Here is an 18,957-nt window from a genome sequence, read left to right as displayed (position 1 = left end):
AAATTAGCTACATCCACTGACATTGTATCTGGCACATAGTGGAACCAGTTCAATCCAGTCTATATGACAGGCTGACTTGAGAGCTCATAATAGTGAATGATGAGTTCCTTTTACCTGGGTTTGTGTTTTTTATTTCTCTCTCATACTAGTATTCATTTTTCACATTCATTATATATACAACTCCAGCTGCAGGAAGAGTTTTATTTGCTCTCATAGAGAAGAGCACTTGAGTCCTAATTACCCGTATATCCTTCCTTTTCCTTCCCATTAATAAGACTAATCATGCTGTAATACTGCTGTCATGCCACCCGGGAGAAGGCCATTTTTGTCCCAGAAACTCCTTGTTTGGTTTTACCTTTGTCCCCATGAGCTTCTGCAGGGATGAGCATGACACAAATAACTTAGAGTGGAATACCATACTGCTTCTTCAAAAATATTTCAAAGCTAAGATGACCCACATTTTATTACATTTGCAAGCCATAGTTAGATTTTATTACAGCAAGTTTTGTTGCCATAAGAGATTCTGGCCTGTCCTGGAGAAGATTGCTAAGTACTAAATTATTTTCTGGGTTGACTTGATTTTAGTATTTCCAAAGCCATCACTACTCAGACTTTCCAGCCCAATTACCCAGTGAGAGAAGGAAGGAGATCACTTCAATAGACTTTTTGTTAGGGTCAACAAAGGTGCCCCTCTTTGCCACTGGGGGTGAAGAATAGAATAAGCCTTTCTTTGAATTTCTCATTATTGAGAGTGCAGGAAGTTCGTGAAGGGGTGAATGAATGTAAGAGAAATGTCTCCGTATTAAATTTGTTGCTCTCATTTCTCATTACTATAATTTATTCCTTTTGTTCAGAATAGAATCTTTTTTTTTTTTTTTAAACACATCATCGTATGAGCGATTTGCTGGGAAGAGAGATGAGATGCACTGAGCTGTTAGTCATGAGGACCTAAAATGTAAATATCACATGAAGCTGTGCACGTTCAAGATACCGCTTCTTTACTGTCGCATTTTCTCACCTACCAGAGTGAGTGTAGTATTGACGCAAGGTGAGCTGTGACAAAGCTTCCTTTCAGCTTTTCCTTCCTGGGGAATGTTTGTTTCAGCTGTATGTAGTTAAACTAAAGCCACATCCATTTTTTTTTTCTTCTAGTGAACATTATAAAATGCTCATATTCAGTGCATTTATTTGAAAGAAGTTAGTGGTAGGGTGTGGAACGGACTTGAAAATTCAATCAGAGTCAAATATTGAACAGATGGGAAAGCAAATCCAAGGCCCTAGCTCATTAAATGGTTTCCTGTGGTCAACAGTGAGTGGGCAGTGCAACAGTTTCCACGCTTCTCTCTTACAGAGATTGGTCTCAAGGGGGAAAAGCATGGCTGCCATCTCCTCCTTATGGAAAAACTGGGGAAGCAGGAGATTGGTAGGCATGTCATGTGTGCTATGTCTTGCTTTTGAAGAGTAAACACCAAGGAAAATAAAACACATTAAAAAATTAATTTGTAAGGGGAAAGGGCATAGGAGAGGGATAAATTAGGAGTCTGGGATTAGCAGATACAAACTACTATATATAAAATTAGATAAACAAGGTCTTACTGTATAGCACAGGGAATTATTATATTCAGTGTCCTGTAATAAACCATAGTGGAAAAGAATATGAGAAAGCATATGTATGTATGTATAACTCAATCACTTTGCTGGGTACCAGAAACCACACTTCAGTTAAAAATTAAAAATGAAAAAAAATTAATTTGTAACTCTCCAAATACGGCTGAGAACCTCCTTCTGCCATCTAGCATGACCTCAGGCAACTTCCCCTGATAATGGTTATATGCAGTAGTCGTAATTACGCAGAACTCTTGTTGATTCCAAGATAGTGTAAGGCACAGGGCGGGGCAACCTTCAAGACCTTCCCTGACTCAGAGGAAGAAACACTTTAGGGTTGGACCCAGTGCACCTGCATTTAGAAATATCATGGAGTAGGGCTCACACACATCTGAAAAGAAAGTTTCCTGAAACAGCTATCACTCCATGCTTAATGTACTCCTGTTTCTTCTCTTTTTTATTCTATTTAGTTTTATTTCATTTAGACAGAACTCTCTTGAACTGCTAAATCGATTTGCCTACCCAGAATGGGTCATAACCCACAGTTTTAGAAAGACAGCTCCCCTCTGCTCCCAAGAGCTCATATTGCTCGGAAGTCCTTGCTGCCCTCAGGTGAAAACTCTGACAGCTAACCCAGACAGTCTCCAACAGTGTTGCTCCAGACCTTTTATTATTATTATTATTTTACAACTTTATGCAGCCTGCCATTCGCTCTCTGCAAGCCAGCGATTTGACAGGAAGAGGGAAGTTTACATTTGTGCCTTCTCAGCCGTGGTGGTAACACTGGAACAGCTGCTGCCTGATTCTAATCAGCTGAATCTGAGCTCTGCAGAGCTGGGTGTTTCCTAGATCCTCCACAATGCTGCATCTAATTCTTTGTTATAGGTTAGAGTGGAGCATGGACTTTCTGAGGATATGTATATTTGCGGGATAAAGGAGGTGGTGAAATACACCTTAAAGCAAAAACAAAAACCCCTACCTATATTTTTTTATTCAAATGGTGACTTGGAGCAGGGAGTAGCCTCTTTTATTTATCATTTGCTGAATTTGTTTATTTTCCAAATTCTGATATTTACACCAAGCCAATACAAAATCCTCCCCTCCAAATAATAATAGTAAATCAGACCCATTCAGGAAAGTTGTGAAAAATAGAGAAAGCAAAACAAATAGTCCAGTTTAAACTTTGACTCCCGTGAAATATATAATGCTGTAGAATGCCATGTAGAGTTAAACACTCATGTCTTCTGTTCATCTTTCACATCATTTCCTATTTCATGAGCTTCAAACAGGCAGTTTTGCTAAGGTTTAGGGTAATTTTTGGTAATTAAACGGTATTGCTAGTCGGAGTGCCTTCTGAAAGAAGACTCTTGGCCTGCATAGGAATCAAGCCTTTCTCAGAAGAGCATCAAACACTGTCATGAGACATCTTCTTCCTTTTTACTGTGTTTCTGAATGTGGGTTATCTTACCTGTTAAGCGCCATTATCTGCAGTGCCATGTGGGACAGTAACAGGGAGGTGGTGAGGGGTCATCCGTGCAAAGTGAGCCCTAGGGTGAGAGAGGTTGGGACTTGGCGGTGGTCTTTGTTTTCTCTCTAGTGTCTGAGACAGTGCCTGGCACGTAGTTGGTGCTCAGTGAATATTTGACAAATGTATAATTATCATAATATAGAAAAGATAATATTATAAGCGACCAAGGAACTGATCTGGATTGGGGACAGGAAAGCATATCCTTTCAAAGAATTTATTCCAAGTTTGGGAAAAGAGAACCAGTCTTAACATTCTTTTAGCTGATGGATTAAGCATGAGGCCAAGGATCCGTACTGGTGATGTCAACATACCTGGAAATGGGTTCCTGCTGTCAAAGAGTCAAAGTCTAGTCAGAGGAGACACAGGTTGCAGCACCATACTGGGGTGTCAGCAGGAAGAGTCTACATAGCACATGGGGCTGGGACTGGGGACAGCGGTCCAGGGAGGCTGGGTTTGGAAGGATGGACAGGCATTAGACCAGCAAAGGAAGAACTGAGGAGGACTTTTAAACAGGGGAAGGGCCAAGTCCAGAGAAGTGGGTGGGTGGGAGACACGGCCTAGGGGGTCCAGCAGGGCAGAGCAGCCTGAAGAAGGCATTCGGGTTGGGAGCTGAGGCCCTAAGTAGCCCGGCAGGGCCTTGTGCATAAAGTGTTTGTTTTGGATCTTGAGGGCACTGAGAGCTATTGAAGGACTGTTGTTCAGTTGCTACGCCGTGTCTGACTCTTTTGCAGTCCTATTGAACTATAGCCCAGCAGGCTCCTCCGTCCATGGGATTCTCCAGGCAAGAATACTGGAGTGGGGTGCCATTGCCTTCTCCAGGGGATCTCCCCGACCCAGGGATGGAAACCGTGTCTCCTACATTGGCAGGTGTATTCTTTGCTACAGAGCCACCTGGGAAGCCCACGGAAAGATTAACTAGGTGCAGTTTGTGTGTTTTGAAGGAATTGTGTGGTAGAAGTGGACCACAGGCTCCATACAGCAAGATGAGAGGTGAAGGGACAGGGAACAGCTAGTCCTCCTGCAGGGTTTGGGCAGACAGGCCCACGTGCTGCCTTTTCAAAGGCATCCCAACTATAGCAACTCGATTGTGGCCAACAAAACAAAAACAAAACCAAAACAAACCCCTTAGTTCCAAGAGAAGACCTTTGTGGTAGGCAGCGCACAAATTCTAACAACAGCAGCAAACGACAATAATCTAACAATAATTCCACCGCTACTTTTATTATGGAAACAGAAGGCTGAGCTGCTGACTTTTCTAGCAACTTTTGTGAGATATTTAAATCCCTCTCTAGCTGGCCCTTTGTTCCTGTGTTGCCATGGAGTGTCAGTAAGCCCGGCTCAGAATAACCCGGGCAGGGACATAAGAGGTGCAGCTTGCTTGCTGGCTGGCTGGCATCGTGGCTGGCCAGGTTACACTGTTTTCATTTCTCCCGTCTTGGGAGGAGGACCGGGCTGCTGGTTGCCCTGGCAGCTGTGAAAGGTGTATGTCTTGGCTGCCCAGAGTTGGAAGGGCAACCAAAACTTGCCTGCCTACTGAGCATGTGCGGCTCGTGATTGAGCTGATAGCAGCTGAAAATAGCCCACTGTGCACCTGTCCCTTGTACACCAGCCCTGGGCCGACTGCCATTTAGGACAGCGTGGGCTCCCCTGCTGGCTAAGGTGAAGGGCTGAGTGGATCTCAGTGGTTCTTAAGAAGATCTTGGGAACTTTGGCCCTGGCTTAAAAGGAAACAAAAGGGGAGCAGGCTCTTCTGAGCGGTTCTACTGGGCACTATTGTGGCTAGTGAGTGGCCACCGTGACTGCGTATGGATGGTATGTGCTGAAGATGCCACACACTTCTCCTTGCTCAGCCAAACGGGGTCTGACAAATGGAGAGGTCTGTTTCCTCTTGGAGGGAAAGGCTTTCCTAAAAAAGCCCTGGACAGCAGCCACATGGTGTGCTAACAGTTTGAGAAAGCGGGAGACATTGAGTTAAACTCTTTTGCTTGATTTTTTACCTGCTCATTAATCCCCCGTGACTGTCAGTGGATCACTTCCACAGGGTGTCTCTTTGCTAGGTTATTCTTTCTCAGCAGTCCAAATGTGGGCACAGAATGTCATCCCAGCATGTTAGGAGCTGTCTGTTTCCCTTTGGGACTCTTTCCACTTCCTTCTGGGCTTTCATCTCTGCTGCGGGCTTGCCATCGTTGGGCAGGCTTGGCACGCCGGTGCGGATGGAAGCAGGCTCTGAAAGGAAAAACTTCTCAAGTGACTGGCAGTAATAAAGCTACTATTTAAAAGTGCCCCTTCTTAGAGACGAGGGTTATCTTTAGGCTGTTGGTGCTCTGCAGAAACCCTGGCCTGTTGCTCTTGCCTTGGTTTGTGTTTAGATATTCTTGCTCCCCAGCCAGTGGCCTCACGACACATCTCGGATTTAGCTGCCTTTCTCCTGCCAAGGTCCAAGATTATCATGGAAGTTGGGAATGGCGTGCTGTGCTGCAGAGCTGGGGAGGGGGGTGGTGAAGGGGTGTGGAATGTGTGTTTGAAAAGCCAGTTCTGGTTCACAGCACTCTGAAGAAAGGCTTTCTGTTTCCACCTAGAGTGTAGGCACCTGGGACCTTTCTGTGGGCTTGGGAGTAAGAAACAATAAACTGAAAATGACCCACACTCAGCTTTTTTCATGGTGACTTGTAGGATCTTCAGTCTATGATGAGGAAGCCAGTTTTAAGTGTGTTGAATTTAGGAGTTCATGAATTCTTGTGGACTGTATTCATTTTTAGACTTGGGCTAATAAAGATAGGCAAAGCAAAGATCACATTATAATACAGATGCACAAAGCTTGTAGTCATGGGATTCCTTCTTTCTTTGACCTTCCCTGGAGCTGTGAACCTACAGGACCTTGGGACGTGATTGAAAAATTGGGGGACAGGAAAGCAGCAATGTCAGAGGTTTGGGCTATGCCCCAGTTTTTTCCCCTTGGGTATTTTGACCTCTTTGGCTTCGTTTGGGCTGGAAAGAAGAGAGTCTAGGAAATATCTCATCTCTGCTTTTCTCTGGGATGGGATAGGGTAGGGAGCTTGAGAGGAGGAATTTAGCTGGATTTAACTACTTCTAGATGTTTTTGCCTTGAGCTCTGGGTGTCACAATACCTAGAGGCTGGCAGTCTAAGACTGTTGTTAACAAACTGGAGCGCTGCCCATCTTTTGAAGGGTTTATCTCTGATTTGAAAGCTTCCGGAAAGGGAGTGGGGGTGTGGTGGTGGCTGGCTGATGGTAAGCAGAGATTGGCGACCTTGGAGGCTCTGACCCTGATTCCCAGAGAAGAAGGTCATGGGCTCTGGAGGGGAACAGAAGTAGGAGCTCTGTTGGCCCTTCTTTGCTGTCTGGTCCCATGCAGTATATTTTCAGTATAGAGCCTGTGTAGGAAACCCTCGCTGGAGCAGCCATGCACTCCCCAGATATCCTAAGGGGTGGTGAAGACAGCCCAAATGAGTCAGGAACATCTCTTCCCACGTTGTGAGCAGAGCTTCAAGCCTATTATGTATGCTATGGGTGATACCGCGTCACCGACTCTCCTGAATCTAAACAGGAAATGACTTCTCTGAAGTGTTTATAATTCCCCAGTGCATTTTCCCCCTCCTTCAGCCTGTGGTCCTCTCTGTTACTCTCCCAACAACTGGAGCTTCACTTAGATGAAAGAATTGTCAATAATACATGGGACAAAGTAGGGGTATATTGTTTTGGAAAGAATTCCTCGGTAGGTACTTTCCATTAGGCCTGGTAATCATTTGTTTATATGAAGCACCAATTCAAGAAGTTTGGAAACAAAGTGAAGAAAGATTAAATAATGACCCCCGTATTTCTCCCCTATGAAGGAGTTGCTTCACAGACATGGCACACATGTTAAAGCTAAGTCTTTGCTGTGTTCATAAAATCATAAAAATCATGGAAGAGACAGACCAGTATTGTCTTAGGTCAATACCCCACAATGCTCTTTAACTTGTTAGTCATTTAAACACAGACTGAGTTTTTGGCTTTGAAATAAAAGGTGTGGCTGCTGCAATAGACTTCATTTACAGGGATTATTTCAGAGACAAGGAGTCAGCCCAGACACAAAATAAACAGATGGAACTCTCCCCCACCGCACCCCCCCCCCCCCCAGCTTCAGCAGTTCAAATGCAGGGTGACTTAGGAATCCTTATCACCTTCAGCAGAGCAAGAAGGGGAAAATGATGTAATTCACTCTTCCTCACTCCCTGCTGAAAATGCCATTATTTTCACTGATAGGAGAAAAATGGTAGCAGAGACCAGGCGCATCCTTTCCCTGCTGAGCAGGCAAGTCCTGCAAGACCTCTCTAAGCTGACTGGAGCCAGGGCACTCGTGTTTTGATCATTCTGATCACCATGGTATCAAAGAGGCTGGAAGGACCTCCCATAAAAGCCCTGCTCTTCTACTGATATTAAATAATTCCTTGTTTTCAGAACTCTTGCATTTTACTTCTTTCTTCCAACACACACAAACAAGCAAACAGAAAACCTACCATACCACAAAAAGTACCGATTTTCCACACTTGTAAGCCCGAGTAGGTGAGCAGCTGTGACGCTGTGGCGAGCGCCTGCAGGGAGAAGGGGTTTGCACAGACACGCTGGCTCGGTGACTAAGCCTTGCCTGAAGATCTCTGCTGACATTTAAAGACTTTATAGGCTCAGTCTGCTCTGAAAACCAGCATCATGTCTCTTCCCACCTCTAAATCCTGTCTGAAGAGAAAATGCATTCTGGAGCTAAACGTTCATCAGGCGTGTCCTCCCGCCAGGGCCTGAGGCAGTTGTGGGGAGCCTGATGGCGAGCTGAGTGGGCTCAGCTCCTCCCCTCATGGGGTGCACAGTCTGGAGGGGAGACTTGGAAGTGGGACAGCCGTGCAGACACGTGTGTGTGAGTGTAGATAGGGGCTCCTGCTTTACACTTGGGGGTGTGAACAAAGGCTCCTCTGAGGAGAATGAGGTGAGATCTGAAGGGAAGACGGGCACAGACTGGGGGGGGGGAGCTGTCCTCAGGAGGGAACCCCAGCATCCCATGGTGGGGAATTCCATACCTAGCAGACCTGGGCTCTTGAAGCAGGAGGAACCCTTCCCGGAACCAAGGGGATCAGAGGTGAGGCTGGAAAGGTGGAGAGCAGGTCAGCCAGGGCAGGGTGACCACTGTGTCTCCCCCCGTTTTTGAGGGAGACAGGGTCGCAGCTTGTGGGATCTTAGTTCCCTCACCAAGGATTGAACCTGGGCCCCAGCAGTGGAAGCACCGAGTCCTAACTGCTGGGAATTCCTTGTATATCTCCCTTTTGAGGGTCATGGAGTCAGGCTTGTAGATCTGAAATGGAGGCACCATTAGCTCAGTGAGGGAACCCTGGAGAAAGGGCACATTTAGAGTGGAGGCATCGTGAGTTCAAAATTGTGAAAACCCTACTATTATTTTTTATTGTCGTTATTCTAATTTATATGTGATCCTATTCAATTGCCCCATTCCTATTTTCTTTTTGGCTTGTAAAACTTTACCAAATATCAATTTCTCTGTTCAGGTTAAAAAAAAAAAAAATTTGGGTTCCCTAAGTGGATGTTTTATAATGAGAGCATTTAGGCACCTGAGTGTCTTTTATTTCCAAGCATATAGCCTGCTTTCTTGCCAGACCATCAAATGCCCTTCACTAGGCAGTCTGGACAGACCTTTGTGTTTCTGTCTCAGGAGCAGGCTTGCTGGCAGTGATACCTGGCATTGCAAAATCCTTCCGTAAGCCTTTGTTTAATGCCAGAGATCTCAAATGCTGAAGATTCTGGAAAGGTGCCATACTGCACTCTCGGATTAGGAGCTGATGGAAGGCCTCCCGTATCTATGAGCCTAATAGAAGCTGTCATTTCAAATGAATGAACTGTTTATACTGTTGGAAGAAGTCCACGGATGTTTGGGGCTCCTTTTTTAGCCTATAAAGTTCTGAGATATTGGACAATAGTCTAGTAGACAGCAGTCTAATCATTACAGTGTTGTTTGTGCCACTCTGAGGTGAGTTTGTAAGAAATTCAGCTGTTCCTTTTGCTGATTCCTGGGATCACAGTTAAGGCTGGTTGACTTGGAGCATTTTCTCATTTGTCTTCTATGTCAAAGACTTCAGTGGGAAACGTGGGGTTTTGTGCACCATTAGGAATGATCATCAACCGAAATGCCCTAGAGCATTCTGGAGTGCATGACTGGGCAGGTGGGCAGGAGAACATGGAAATCCCTTCATAGTGTGCATAGGTTGCTCAAGTCCCGCTTACGACATGAATGTGGGTCCTCTTGCTCTGAGGCACAAGATCATCCCAGACTGTGGACAGTCTTAGAAAATCCGCGATGCTCTTTGCTCTGCCTCTTCCTCTGCCAGTCCTGGATTAGGCTGTGAGAGTAGGTGTGTCCAGATGGTGAGCTGGGTATTGCCCAGAACAAGGAGAATCTTTTAAAAGATTCGGCCTTGGTGAACCCCTGGGATCCCCAGTCTGAGCCTGTGGTTGCAGAGCCAGCCCCGGATCCTTCCAGGTGGCACCGAGGACTCCCTGCTGCTCCCAGCCAGACGTGGGCTGCCAGTGTGTTCACACAGGCCTGGTTCTGGGGCTTCAGAGGGCACAGGGTGCCAGCCATAACACTGAGTAATGCTGGGAGGTGCCTTTAGAACAAACAGTGTGGGTGAGCTCTGCACAGAGGGAATACCTCTGGCTTGACGTTTCAATTACTGAATTATTTAAATGAGCGTCAATTAGGTAGAGTAGACTAACTGCCTTCTGCCAGGGCACTTCCTGGTTATTTGCACAGGCAAGTGTAAAATGCTTCATATCAGATGTGGTGCTTCCTGGCTGGACTGTTGAAAATCAGTCACAGAAGGTGATTATCCTTCCTCGGTGTTCCCTGATGTGTAGTGTATTTATATCTCAGTCTGAGAGATTAGAGGTCCACAGACCCTTGTCTGTGGCCCTAAAAAGGGCTTTGTGATAATTCTCACACTTCCCCACCCCACCAGCCTACTCCAAATAAGATATCCCAGGCTTACACATGTTATGGTTATTCCTAAATTTTAACAAGATGAAAACAGTGAGTCACAGGCATTTGGGGGCCTGCTGTGTTTCTTAGAATTGTGAATATTAAGATCTGAAAATGGTACTACCTTGCTTTTAACCTGCTTTGTTGAATTAGTGATCCTGGCTCAGAAAATCCTCTTGGGGTCTCTTAGGTTGATCTATTCTGTTGGATAAGATTGCCAAAGTGGCGTTTAACTAATGTTTGGGTCTGGTGTAGATGTGTGTGGGGGTGCATGGGGTCATTCTTATATTCTTGTGAATTTAAAGTCTTTATATTTGGCTGTATAAGAAAACCTGATTCACTAAGGGCTCTGCCAATCAGTTATATGGGAATTCACAAATTAAGAAAAGTAAATGTTGGTGAAAAGCAAAATAGGAAGCAGAGTTGGTGGAGTTTTTATACTTTCCCATTTGCTAACTGCTGAACTGAACTCATGGTCCCATATCAGAGACTGAGTTAATTATTACATAGAGTTAAGAGTTGTCTTCCTTCTTTTTTCCTTTTTTCTGATTGTGGCAGGGAAGATCTGAAAACCTTGGTTTTTAACTTAGAGTATAACCCCACAGGATAAAATCTGATTAAGATCTGTACCCAGTTATGCCTGGATACACTGCAGGGTTGGGTCTAGTGGGCTGAATCTTGCTAAAGATGGTATGTACTTGAGGCTGCTCACTTCTGGCAATATTCTCTAGGTCACAGTTTAAACATCTGTCAGACCATCCCCATGTCCTTTCAAAAGCTAGACCTTGGCAAGGCAGGAGACATCTTGTGCCTGTGCACCTAAAGTTTGGGCTCTGACTTGAAGAACTGAGTTCACTCTGAAGGCACATTAGAGAAATTATTGTCATTACTTTATTTCTTTTAATTGACTTTTTAAAAATTTTATTAGAACCACCAAGTGCGATTAATTCTTTGGTACCCTGAACCATCTGTTTCCATAGAATCAGTGATGAGTGAGCCCTCTATGGCCTGGGGTGGTCGTGGTTGTTCCTGGCAGACCGTACATGTAGCAAGTAAATGATTCATCCTCCTCTATTCATTATCAGTCTGTGGCCAGCTCCTCTCCTGTCTTATTTTCATTTTACCCCTTCAAGCCCTCTTCTCCAACCCAGCATCAACAGATACAACCTCTTTAATGTATTCAGTAAGTATTTTTGGATATCCATGACCTTTAAAAATTATTTAGGGTCTTAAAATACACATTTGTGTTTCACATTTACATAAATTACATTACTCAACAGCGTTTCAACATACACTTTTAAATTCTCAGCTCTGATCGCAAATCAGTATGACACCACTAACTCTGCGCCTCACCCCGCCCATCCATTTCCCTCCAGAGAGCCATCACCTGTTGGGCAGCATAGTTGGCAGCTCTCAGCACAGCTTTGTGCCATCCGAGAGTGGCAAGCATGTCTAGACTCCCTAGAAATATTATCTTTCAACTTGCTTTTGGCAAGAGTAAACTTTTTGCTGGATTATGTCAACAGATATATATGTTTCTCATCCTCATAGAAATAGATTGGTGCTGGAATTTCTCTTGGATTTCTCTAGGCAAGGAAAAATAAAAGACTACCCCTCGGCTCATTAGCATTATTGCTCATTAAAAATGTCTGAGGGCTCTTGCTCCTTGGGGGTGAGTCTGGTGACATGCATACACTGTCAGCGGCTATTTTGGATTTTCTGCTTTCGGGCATGTCTCTGCTCTTGGATGAGCCCCTTGTGGTTTTCAAAAGACCTAGCAAGGCAATTATAAATAGAAAGCTTGTGTCTGTGTGTCTGTATGCGCTTACTCCGTGGGACGAGGCACCCACATTACAGTGGGCAGTGAACTATTTTTCACTGCTTTGAAGAGGGAAGAAGAAAGATGAAGAACGCTTCTCTCTTTTTGAGATAACCCACACCTCCACACATACCCACACAAATCTGTGTAAATGAACTTGACATTTTCAAAGACCTTACCTTAAGGTCTCCTCTTGAAAGCACAGCCATCTGACCTGTTATTTTAAGAAGGAAGCCATTCTCTCACTGACCTGCTGCCACAGAGGGTTCAGGGACTAGAAGGCAGCCTGTGTGTGCTGCAGACCTTCAGGGGGTTTTGAAAGGCGACACCCCTTTATATGAACATAGCTTTGGTCAAAGTGGCCTCAGCAGACTAATCAGGGGCCTCCAGGAATTGGCTGTTTATACGCTGTCTTCACTTTCCTTCTCCGCTAGTGGAAACTGTTGGTACCAGCAAGTCTGAACTAATTATTCTAACACAGGAAAGAAAAGAGTGATTTGAAAGATGAAACTGCAAATGAGTGTTTTCAGAAAGAGACAGTTAGGAGGTCTGGTGAGGTATGCTTCACTGATGATCTGTCTTGTGCCTTGGACCAACCTGTGTAGGCTTTTCCTTTAGTCCCACTTGTTACTTTACTGTTCAAACACTGTTCTGTTCCCTTTGTCTTTTTGTGCCTCCATCCTCAATAATTAGTGCCAATTTTTTTTTCTGCCAGGTGAAAATGTTTTAGCAGTGATGAATTCCCATAGTAATTAATGTAAAAACTTAAGTGTTCCCCTACGGAAAAATTAATCTAGACATCTAAGCGAAACTATCGATAATATGGATATGTAATTATAGACCGTGCACCTTTGTGAACTCTTCTGTACTGTTGTGTTTCTGAAGCAGACAGGTGATGGCAGGAACATCAGCTGCCCTTGTGTGAGTAGTTGATGGGGTTTTGTATGCAGCTAGCAGGAGCTGGTATTAGCAGATGCCATGTATCTGGGAGCCTCTTCTACAAAAAATAAAAGTAATGAGCATTATGTTCTGGTAAAAACATTCTGATTCAAGAACTGGGGTATGAGAGCCCACCAGACCAAAGATATCTTGAAAGCCACAATGGGAGAAGTCCATTTTCAGAAGCCTGTAACAGATGATAACCGTTCTTCAGCCTGGTAGGATCTAAAAGCACACCCAGCTTATAGAAACACACTCATATCTTGAGAGGTGATTATTATTTGGTGGTTGGTCAGATGAGAGATATAAGATCATGACCAGTGGTGATGCTTCACCTGACTTTTGGTTCGGTTAATGTGTTTGTATTGATCTTGAAGAGACTGCATGATTCCCCCAGTGGGGTTACAACCCACACAGTGATTTTTGTTTGTCTTCCTTTCTCTCCCCACTTTGCAGATGAGAAGCCCAAGGTAAACCCCAAACTTTACATGTGTGTGTGTGAAGGCCTCTCCTGTGGGAGTGAGGACCACTGTGAAGGCCAGCAGTGCTTTTCCTCGCTGAGCATAAATGATGGCTTCCACGTCTACCAGAAAGGCTGCTTCCAGGTCTACGAGCAGGGGAAGATGACCTGTAAGACCCCGCCGTCACCTGGCCAGGCTGTGGAGTGCTGCCAAGGGGACTGGTGTAACAGGAACATCACGGCCCAGCTGCCTACTAAAGGTTCCCATGGACTTTTCTATTTCTAGGTGAAGGGTTTCAGTTAGTCTTATCCTGGTTCTTTGTGGGTTAAAGATGTGAGTAGCCACAAGGCTTTCCTCCTACTCTTTGAACAATGGGTGACAAGGAAGTTTAGGTCCAGTGAGGAAGAGAAAGGCATGGCCTTTTGGAATTTATAAGGAGGATGGGCATATTGGGGAAAGTGAGCAGAGTGATATCTACTGTGGGGACGATTTGGCAGACCAGATGTCATGAGAGGGTGAGTAGCTCTGATACCTTTTTCTGAAAGGGGCTATGAGATCATAATTTCTAAAACAGTTGTGCTTATTAGGGACTTGTCTCTATGTTGAGCATGTAGAGAGGGAAATGGAACATAAGGCTCTGGTATCCGAGAGGACTACCTTTCCTTCCTAAGAGGAAGGAGACAAAGCCATTCTCCTGTATCAGACTCCCAGTGACCTGTCACTGCAGCTGGAGGCTGGGTGACATTTCACCTCAACCTTATAGTTCATGTGGAACCGTCTCCATATTATAGTCAATATGGACTTCAGTCCTCTTCCGAAACTCCCCATAAAATGAACCCTAAACTGCATCTCAAAGTCCCTACAAATATTAATGTACCTTAATCTGTAGATACAGCCCAAGCCAAATTTACTTTCTTAATATATAGTACATTTTTAACAGGTGTCCTTAATCAATCTTACACTCACACAAAAAAGAAACAAACTATAGGAGAGGTTATGAGGAGCATCCAAGGCCAGAAATGCTAACTAGCAAGAGAGAGAGAAAAATGAAAAAATAAAAAGAAAAACAAAAAACTGATACAAGATCATGTTGCATAATTCATAATTTTTAAAGTTATGGTGAGGACCTTAAGGTCTATAGAAAGGTTAAAGTCTGATAAGCAAATAGGATTGAATAATAAAATAGATTTTGTATTAAATGGTTAAAACTAAAAAGGGTACTTGATGGAATAAACTTTTAAACTATGTGAGTTAAGCTGTGATTAATAGAGTGGATGGACCATGAAAAATGTCTGCATTCACATAAAAATCATGTCTACAGTATGAAAAGTTTCTCATCTGCAGAAGACTCTGCCAGATTAGAGTTGTAATACAAAATTTATTTACTGAAGGAATTTCTAATTTAATTAGGGAGACATGATGTTTATAATTTAATGTTGTACATAATTAGTTTTATATTTTATCTTACAAATGACATGTACCTTGGAGTATTATGTGCCAAGTTGTTGATTAATTTGGATTTGGAAAGTTTAGAGAAATTTATAAAGGAAATTCAGCTTGAGATTGGATGACTGAAGGGGCCAGGAACATGGAAAGAATATGACCTTCATGGGGAAGAACAGGGCTTGGTTGTATAATGTCTTAGGAAGGGGTCTGAAATTCAGAGGTGATAATAGCTTTGGGATCTTTTAATTATGACCTTCACTATCCAACTAAGAAGCTTTGACTTAACTCACTAGACAAGATGAAAGCCTCTGTGACACGTGAGTTAAGTTTAGGTGAATGAATGCATAAATGTTTGAATGGGTAAAGTGATAATGTCGGAGCCAGAGTCAGTGTGTGATTAGGTGAGTGCGTGAATCAAAGAGTGAATGTTTTAAGTGAGTGAATTAATGTTGAATACGTGAGTTAAAGAAAGTTGAATGAATAGGTTCCTAGGCATAAATCATGATGTAAAAATAGCAATGAGAATACAGCAATAGATATCCAAGATAACACTGAAGAGAAGGCCCATAGATTGGATAATTTGGCCTTAACTCAGATAGCACTTTCTCATAGGAATATTGCAGCGTAATATCTGTCTGTAAGGGCTTGATGATAAAACATCCTTACAGATCAAATCTTAACAAGGATAGTATCAGATTTATATAGTACTTTATATTTTACAAACACTTTTCACACAGATGCATTAAGTTGGTTCTCAGTGGAATTTTTTCAAAATCCTATTGTGTCTAAGTGAATAATGGTTAAATGACTGGGCTGTTGGCCAGGTATTATGAAGTATTTTAGTTTTAGAACTTTGCGACTTATAAAACTATGTGGTCGGGATCGGGAGCTACCTGTTAGATATTGGTTATGCTAAATATTAAAAACAATGATCCTATAGCCAATTACCCTTCTCTCCCCCATCTCCAGGGAAGTCTTTTCCTGGAACACAGAATTTCCACTTGGAGGTTGGCCTCATCATTTTGTCTGTAGTGTTCGCAGTATGCCTTCTAGCCTGCCTATTGGGAGTCGCCCTCCGAAAATTTAAAAGGCGCAATCAAGAACGCCTCAACCCCAGAGATGTGGAATATGGCACCATCGAAGGGCTCATCACCACCAACGTTGGAGACAGCACTTTAGCAGTGAGTCTGGGCTCCAGGGGACCCCTAGCATGACAGAGATGGCTGAAGATGCTTTGTTACTTACTTCAAGTATGAAATGCTAAGAAGTTACTGGTGACTGGACCAAGCGCACTCATACTACTGGTGTCTTATTTCTAAGCAAGTATATGCTGGCTCGCTTATGTGAGTTTAGTCTCCTCTACGTGAGAACATTGTAGACAGACGTTTACATTAAATGAGTGAGTGGATTTATTTTAGTTGAATCTTGGTAGTTATTTTTCTTTTGGGAGTAAAGGGACAGGGACAGACAATGGTCACCTATAATTTTGATGGTGAGAGGGCAGAGTTGGAGTTTATGGTACTCAGTTACTCTATTTTTAGCAATAAGAGGGCTTTTAGGAAAAAAGGCACCCTTTGCCTAATATTAAAAATCACTTTCCTGTCTAGATTATTTTAACACCCTGTAATTTAAGACTTTAAAACCTGACATCCAAAAAAGCAGCTATTACATTTTTTGTGCTCCTGTGCTGCCCCCTTGTGGAGGGCACTCATTTGGTTAAGCCAGTGCTGTCGAATAGAAATACGTGCGGCACGTGTAATTTAAAATTTTCTAGTTGTTGTTGCTGTTCAGTTTCTAAGTTGTGTCCGACTCGTTGCGACCCCATAGACTGTAGCATGTCAGGCTTCCCTGTCCTTCACCATCTCCCAGGGTTTGCTCAAACTCCTGTCCATTGAGTTGGTGATGCCATCCAACCATCTCATCCTCTGTGGCCCCCTTCTCCTCCTGCCCTCAATCTCTTCCAGCATGAGGGTCTTTTCCAGTGAATCGGCTCTTGGCCTCAGATGGCCACAGTATTGGAGCTTCAGCATTGGACCTTCCAATGAATATTCAGGGTTGATTTCCTTCAGGATGGACTGGTTTGATCTCATTGCTGTCTTTAAAAAAGTTAAAAAAACAAAAACAACCCACATATGGTATTAATTTTAAGAATATATTTAACATGACTTAGGTAACATAATAATCATTTCAGTATATATAAAGAATTATTAATAAGATACTTTGCATCCTTTTTTTTTAAAATAAACTTTCAAAATCTGTTGTACATTTGACACGTACAGCACATATTATTCAGGTCAGCCACATTTCTCTGGCTCACTGTCAGCCTTCAGCTTGCACAGAGTTAGAAACCACTGTATTTGTATGTTTTAAAGTTACTCTTTTTGTGCAGTTTAAAATGATGAAATCACATTAAGAAGCGACTGTCTTTTTTCACTTTTTGAAATTGTTTGCTACTGCTAAGTCACTTCAGTCGTGTCCAACTCTTTGCGACCGCATAGACAGCAGCCTACCAGGCTCCTGTGTCCCTGGGATTCTCCAGGCAAGAATACTGGAGTAGGTTGCCATTTCCTTCTCCAATACATGAAAGTGAAAAGTGAAAGTGAAGTCGCTCAGCCATGCCCGATTTTTAGCGACCCCATGGACTGCAGCCTACCAGGCTCCGCCATCCATGGGATTTTCCAGGCAAGAGTACTGGAGTGGGTTGCCATTGTCTTCTCCGTTGAAATTGTTTGTCAAGTGTTAATTTTAAAGCATCTTTAAGCTTTAAGTAGCAAAACAAAAGCAAAAACAATACCCAGCTGTGGATGTGACTGGTGATAGAAGCAAGGTCCAATGCTGTAAAGAGCAATATTGCATAGGAACCTGGAATGTTAGGTCCATGAATCAAGGCAAATTGGAAGTGGTCAAACAAGAGATGGCAAGAGTGAACGTCAACATTCTAGGAATCAGCGAACTAAAATGGACCGGAATGGGTGAATTTAACTGAGATGACCATTATATCTACTACCACGGGCAGGAATCCCTCAGAAGAAGTATGAGTAGCCATTGTGGTCAACAAAAGAGTCCGAAATGCAGTACTTGGATGCAATCTCAAAAACGACAGAATGATCTCTGTTTGTTTCCAAGGCAAACCATTCAATATCACAGTAATCCAAGTCTATGCCCCACCAGTAATGCTGAAGAAGCTGAAGTTGAACAGTACTATGAAGACCTACAAGACCTTCTAGAACTAACACCCAAAAAAAGATGTCCTTTTCATTGTAGGGGACTGGAATGCAAAAGTAGGAAGTCAAGAAACACCTGGAATAACAGGCAAATTTGGCCTTGGAATGTGGAATGAAGCAGGGCAAAGACTAATAGAATTTTGCCAAGAAAATGCATTGGTCATAGCAAACACCCTCTTTCAACAACACAAGAGAAGACTCTACACATGGATATCACCAGATGGTCAACACTGAAATCAGACTGATTATATTCTTTGCAGCCAAAGATGAAGCTCTATACAGTCAACAAAAACAAGACCAGGAGCTGACTGTGGCTCATATCATGAACTCCTTATTGCCAAATTCAGATTTAAATTGAAGAAAGTAGAGAAAACCACTAGACCATTCAGGTATGACCTAAATCAAAATCCTTTATGATTATACAGTGGAAGTGAGAAATAGATTTAAGGGACTAGATCTGATAGATAGAGTGCCTGATGAACTATGGATGGAGGTTCGTGACATTGTACAGGAGACAGGAATCAAGACCATCCCCATGGAAAAGAAATGCAAAAAAGCAAAATGGCTGTCTGAGGAGGCCTTACAAATAGCTGTGAAAAGAAGAGAAGCGAAAAGCAAAGGAGAAAAGGAAAGATAAAAGCACCCGAATGCAGAGTTCCAAAGAATAGCAAGAAGAGATGAGAAAACCTTCTTCAGCGATCAATGCAAAGAAATAGAGGAAAACAACAGAATGGGAAAGACTAGAGATCTCTTCAATAAAATTAGCGATACCAAGGGAACATTTCATGCAAAGATGGGCTCGATAAAGGACAGAAATGGTATGGACCTAACAGAAGCGAAGGTATTAAGAGGAGGTGGCAAGAATACACAGAAGAACTGTACAAAAAAGATCTTCAC

The 18,957-nt window shown here is 43.2% G+C and overlaps 1 protein-coding gene across 2 annotated transcripts in view; it reads left to right on the top strand.

Annotated features, from left to right (window-relative positions):
• Window positions 1-18,957, top strand: part of ACVR1 (activin A receptor type 1) — a 137,881-nt gene that overhangs the window by 86,151 nt on the left and 32,773 nt on the right. For both annotated transcript variants that reach the window (XM_005676108.3, XM_005676107.3), the window contains exons 4-5: window positions 13,386-13,649; window positions 15,806-16,017. In XM_005676108.3, the coding sequence (XP_005676165.1) occupies window positions 13,386-13,649; window positions 15,806-16,017 (476 nt within the window). The remainder of the gene's footprint in view (window positions 1-13,385; window positions 13,650-15,805; window positions 16,018-18,957) is intronic.

This window comes from Capra hircus, chromosome 2 (genome assembly GCF_001704415.2).
Source record: "Capra hircus breed San Clemente chromosome 2, ASM170441v1, whole genome shotgun sequence".
In the NCBI taxonomy this organism is placed as follows: Eukaryota; Metazoa; Chordata; class Mammalia; order Artiodactyla; family Bovidae; genus Capra; species Capra hircus.
The sequence above is the reverse complement of the archived record's forward strand: the minus strand, read 5'-3'. Positions and strand labels throughout refer to the sequence as shown.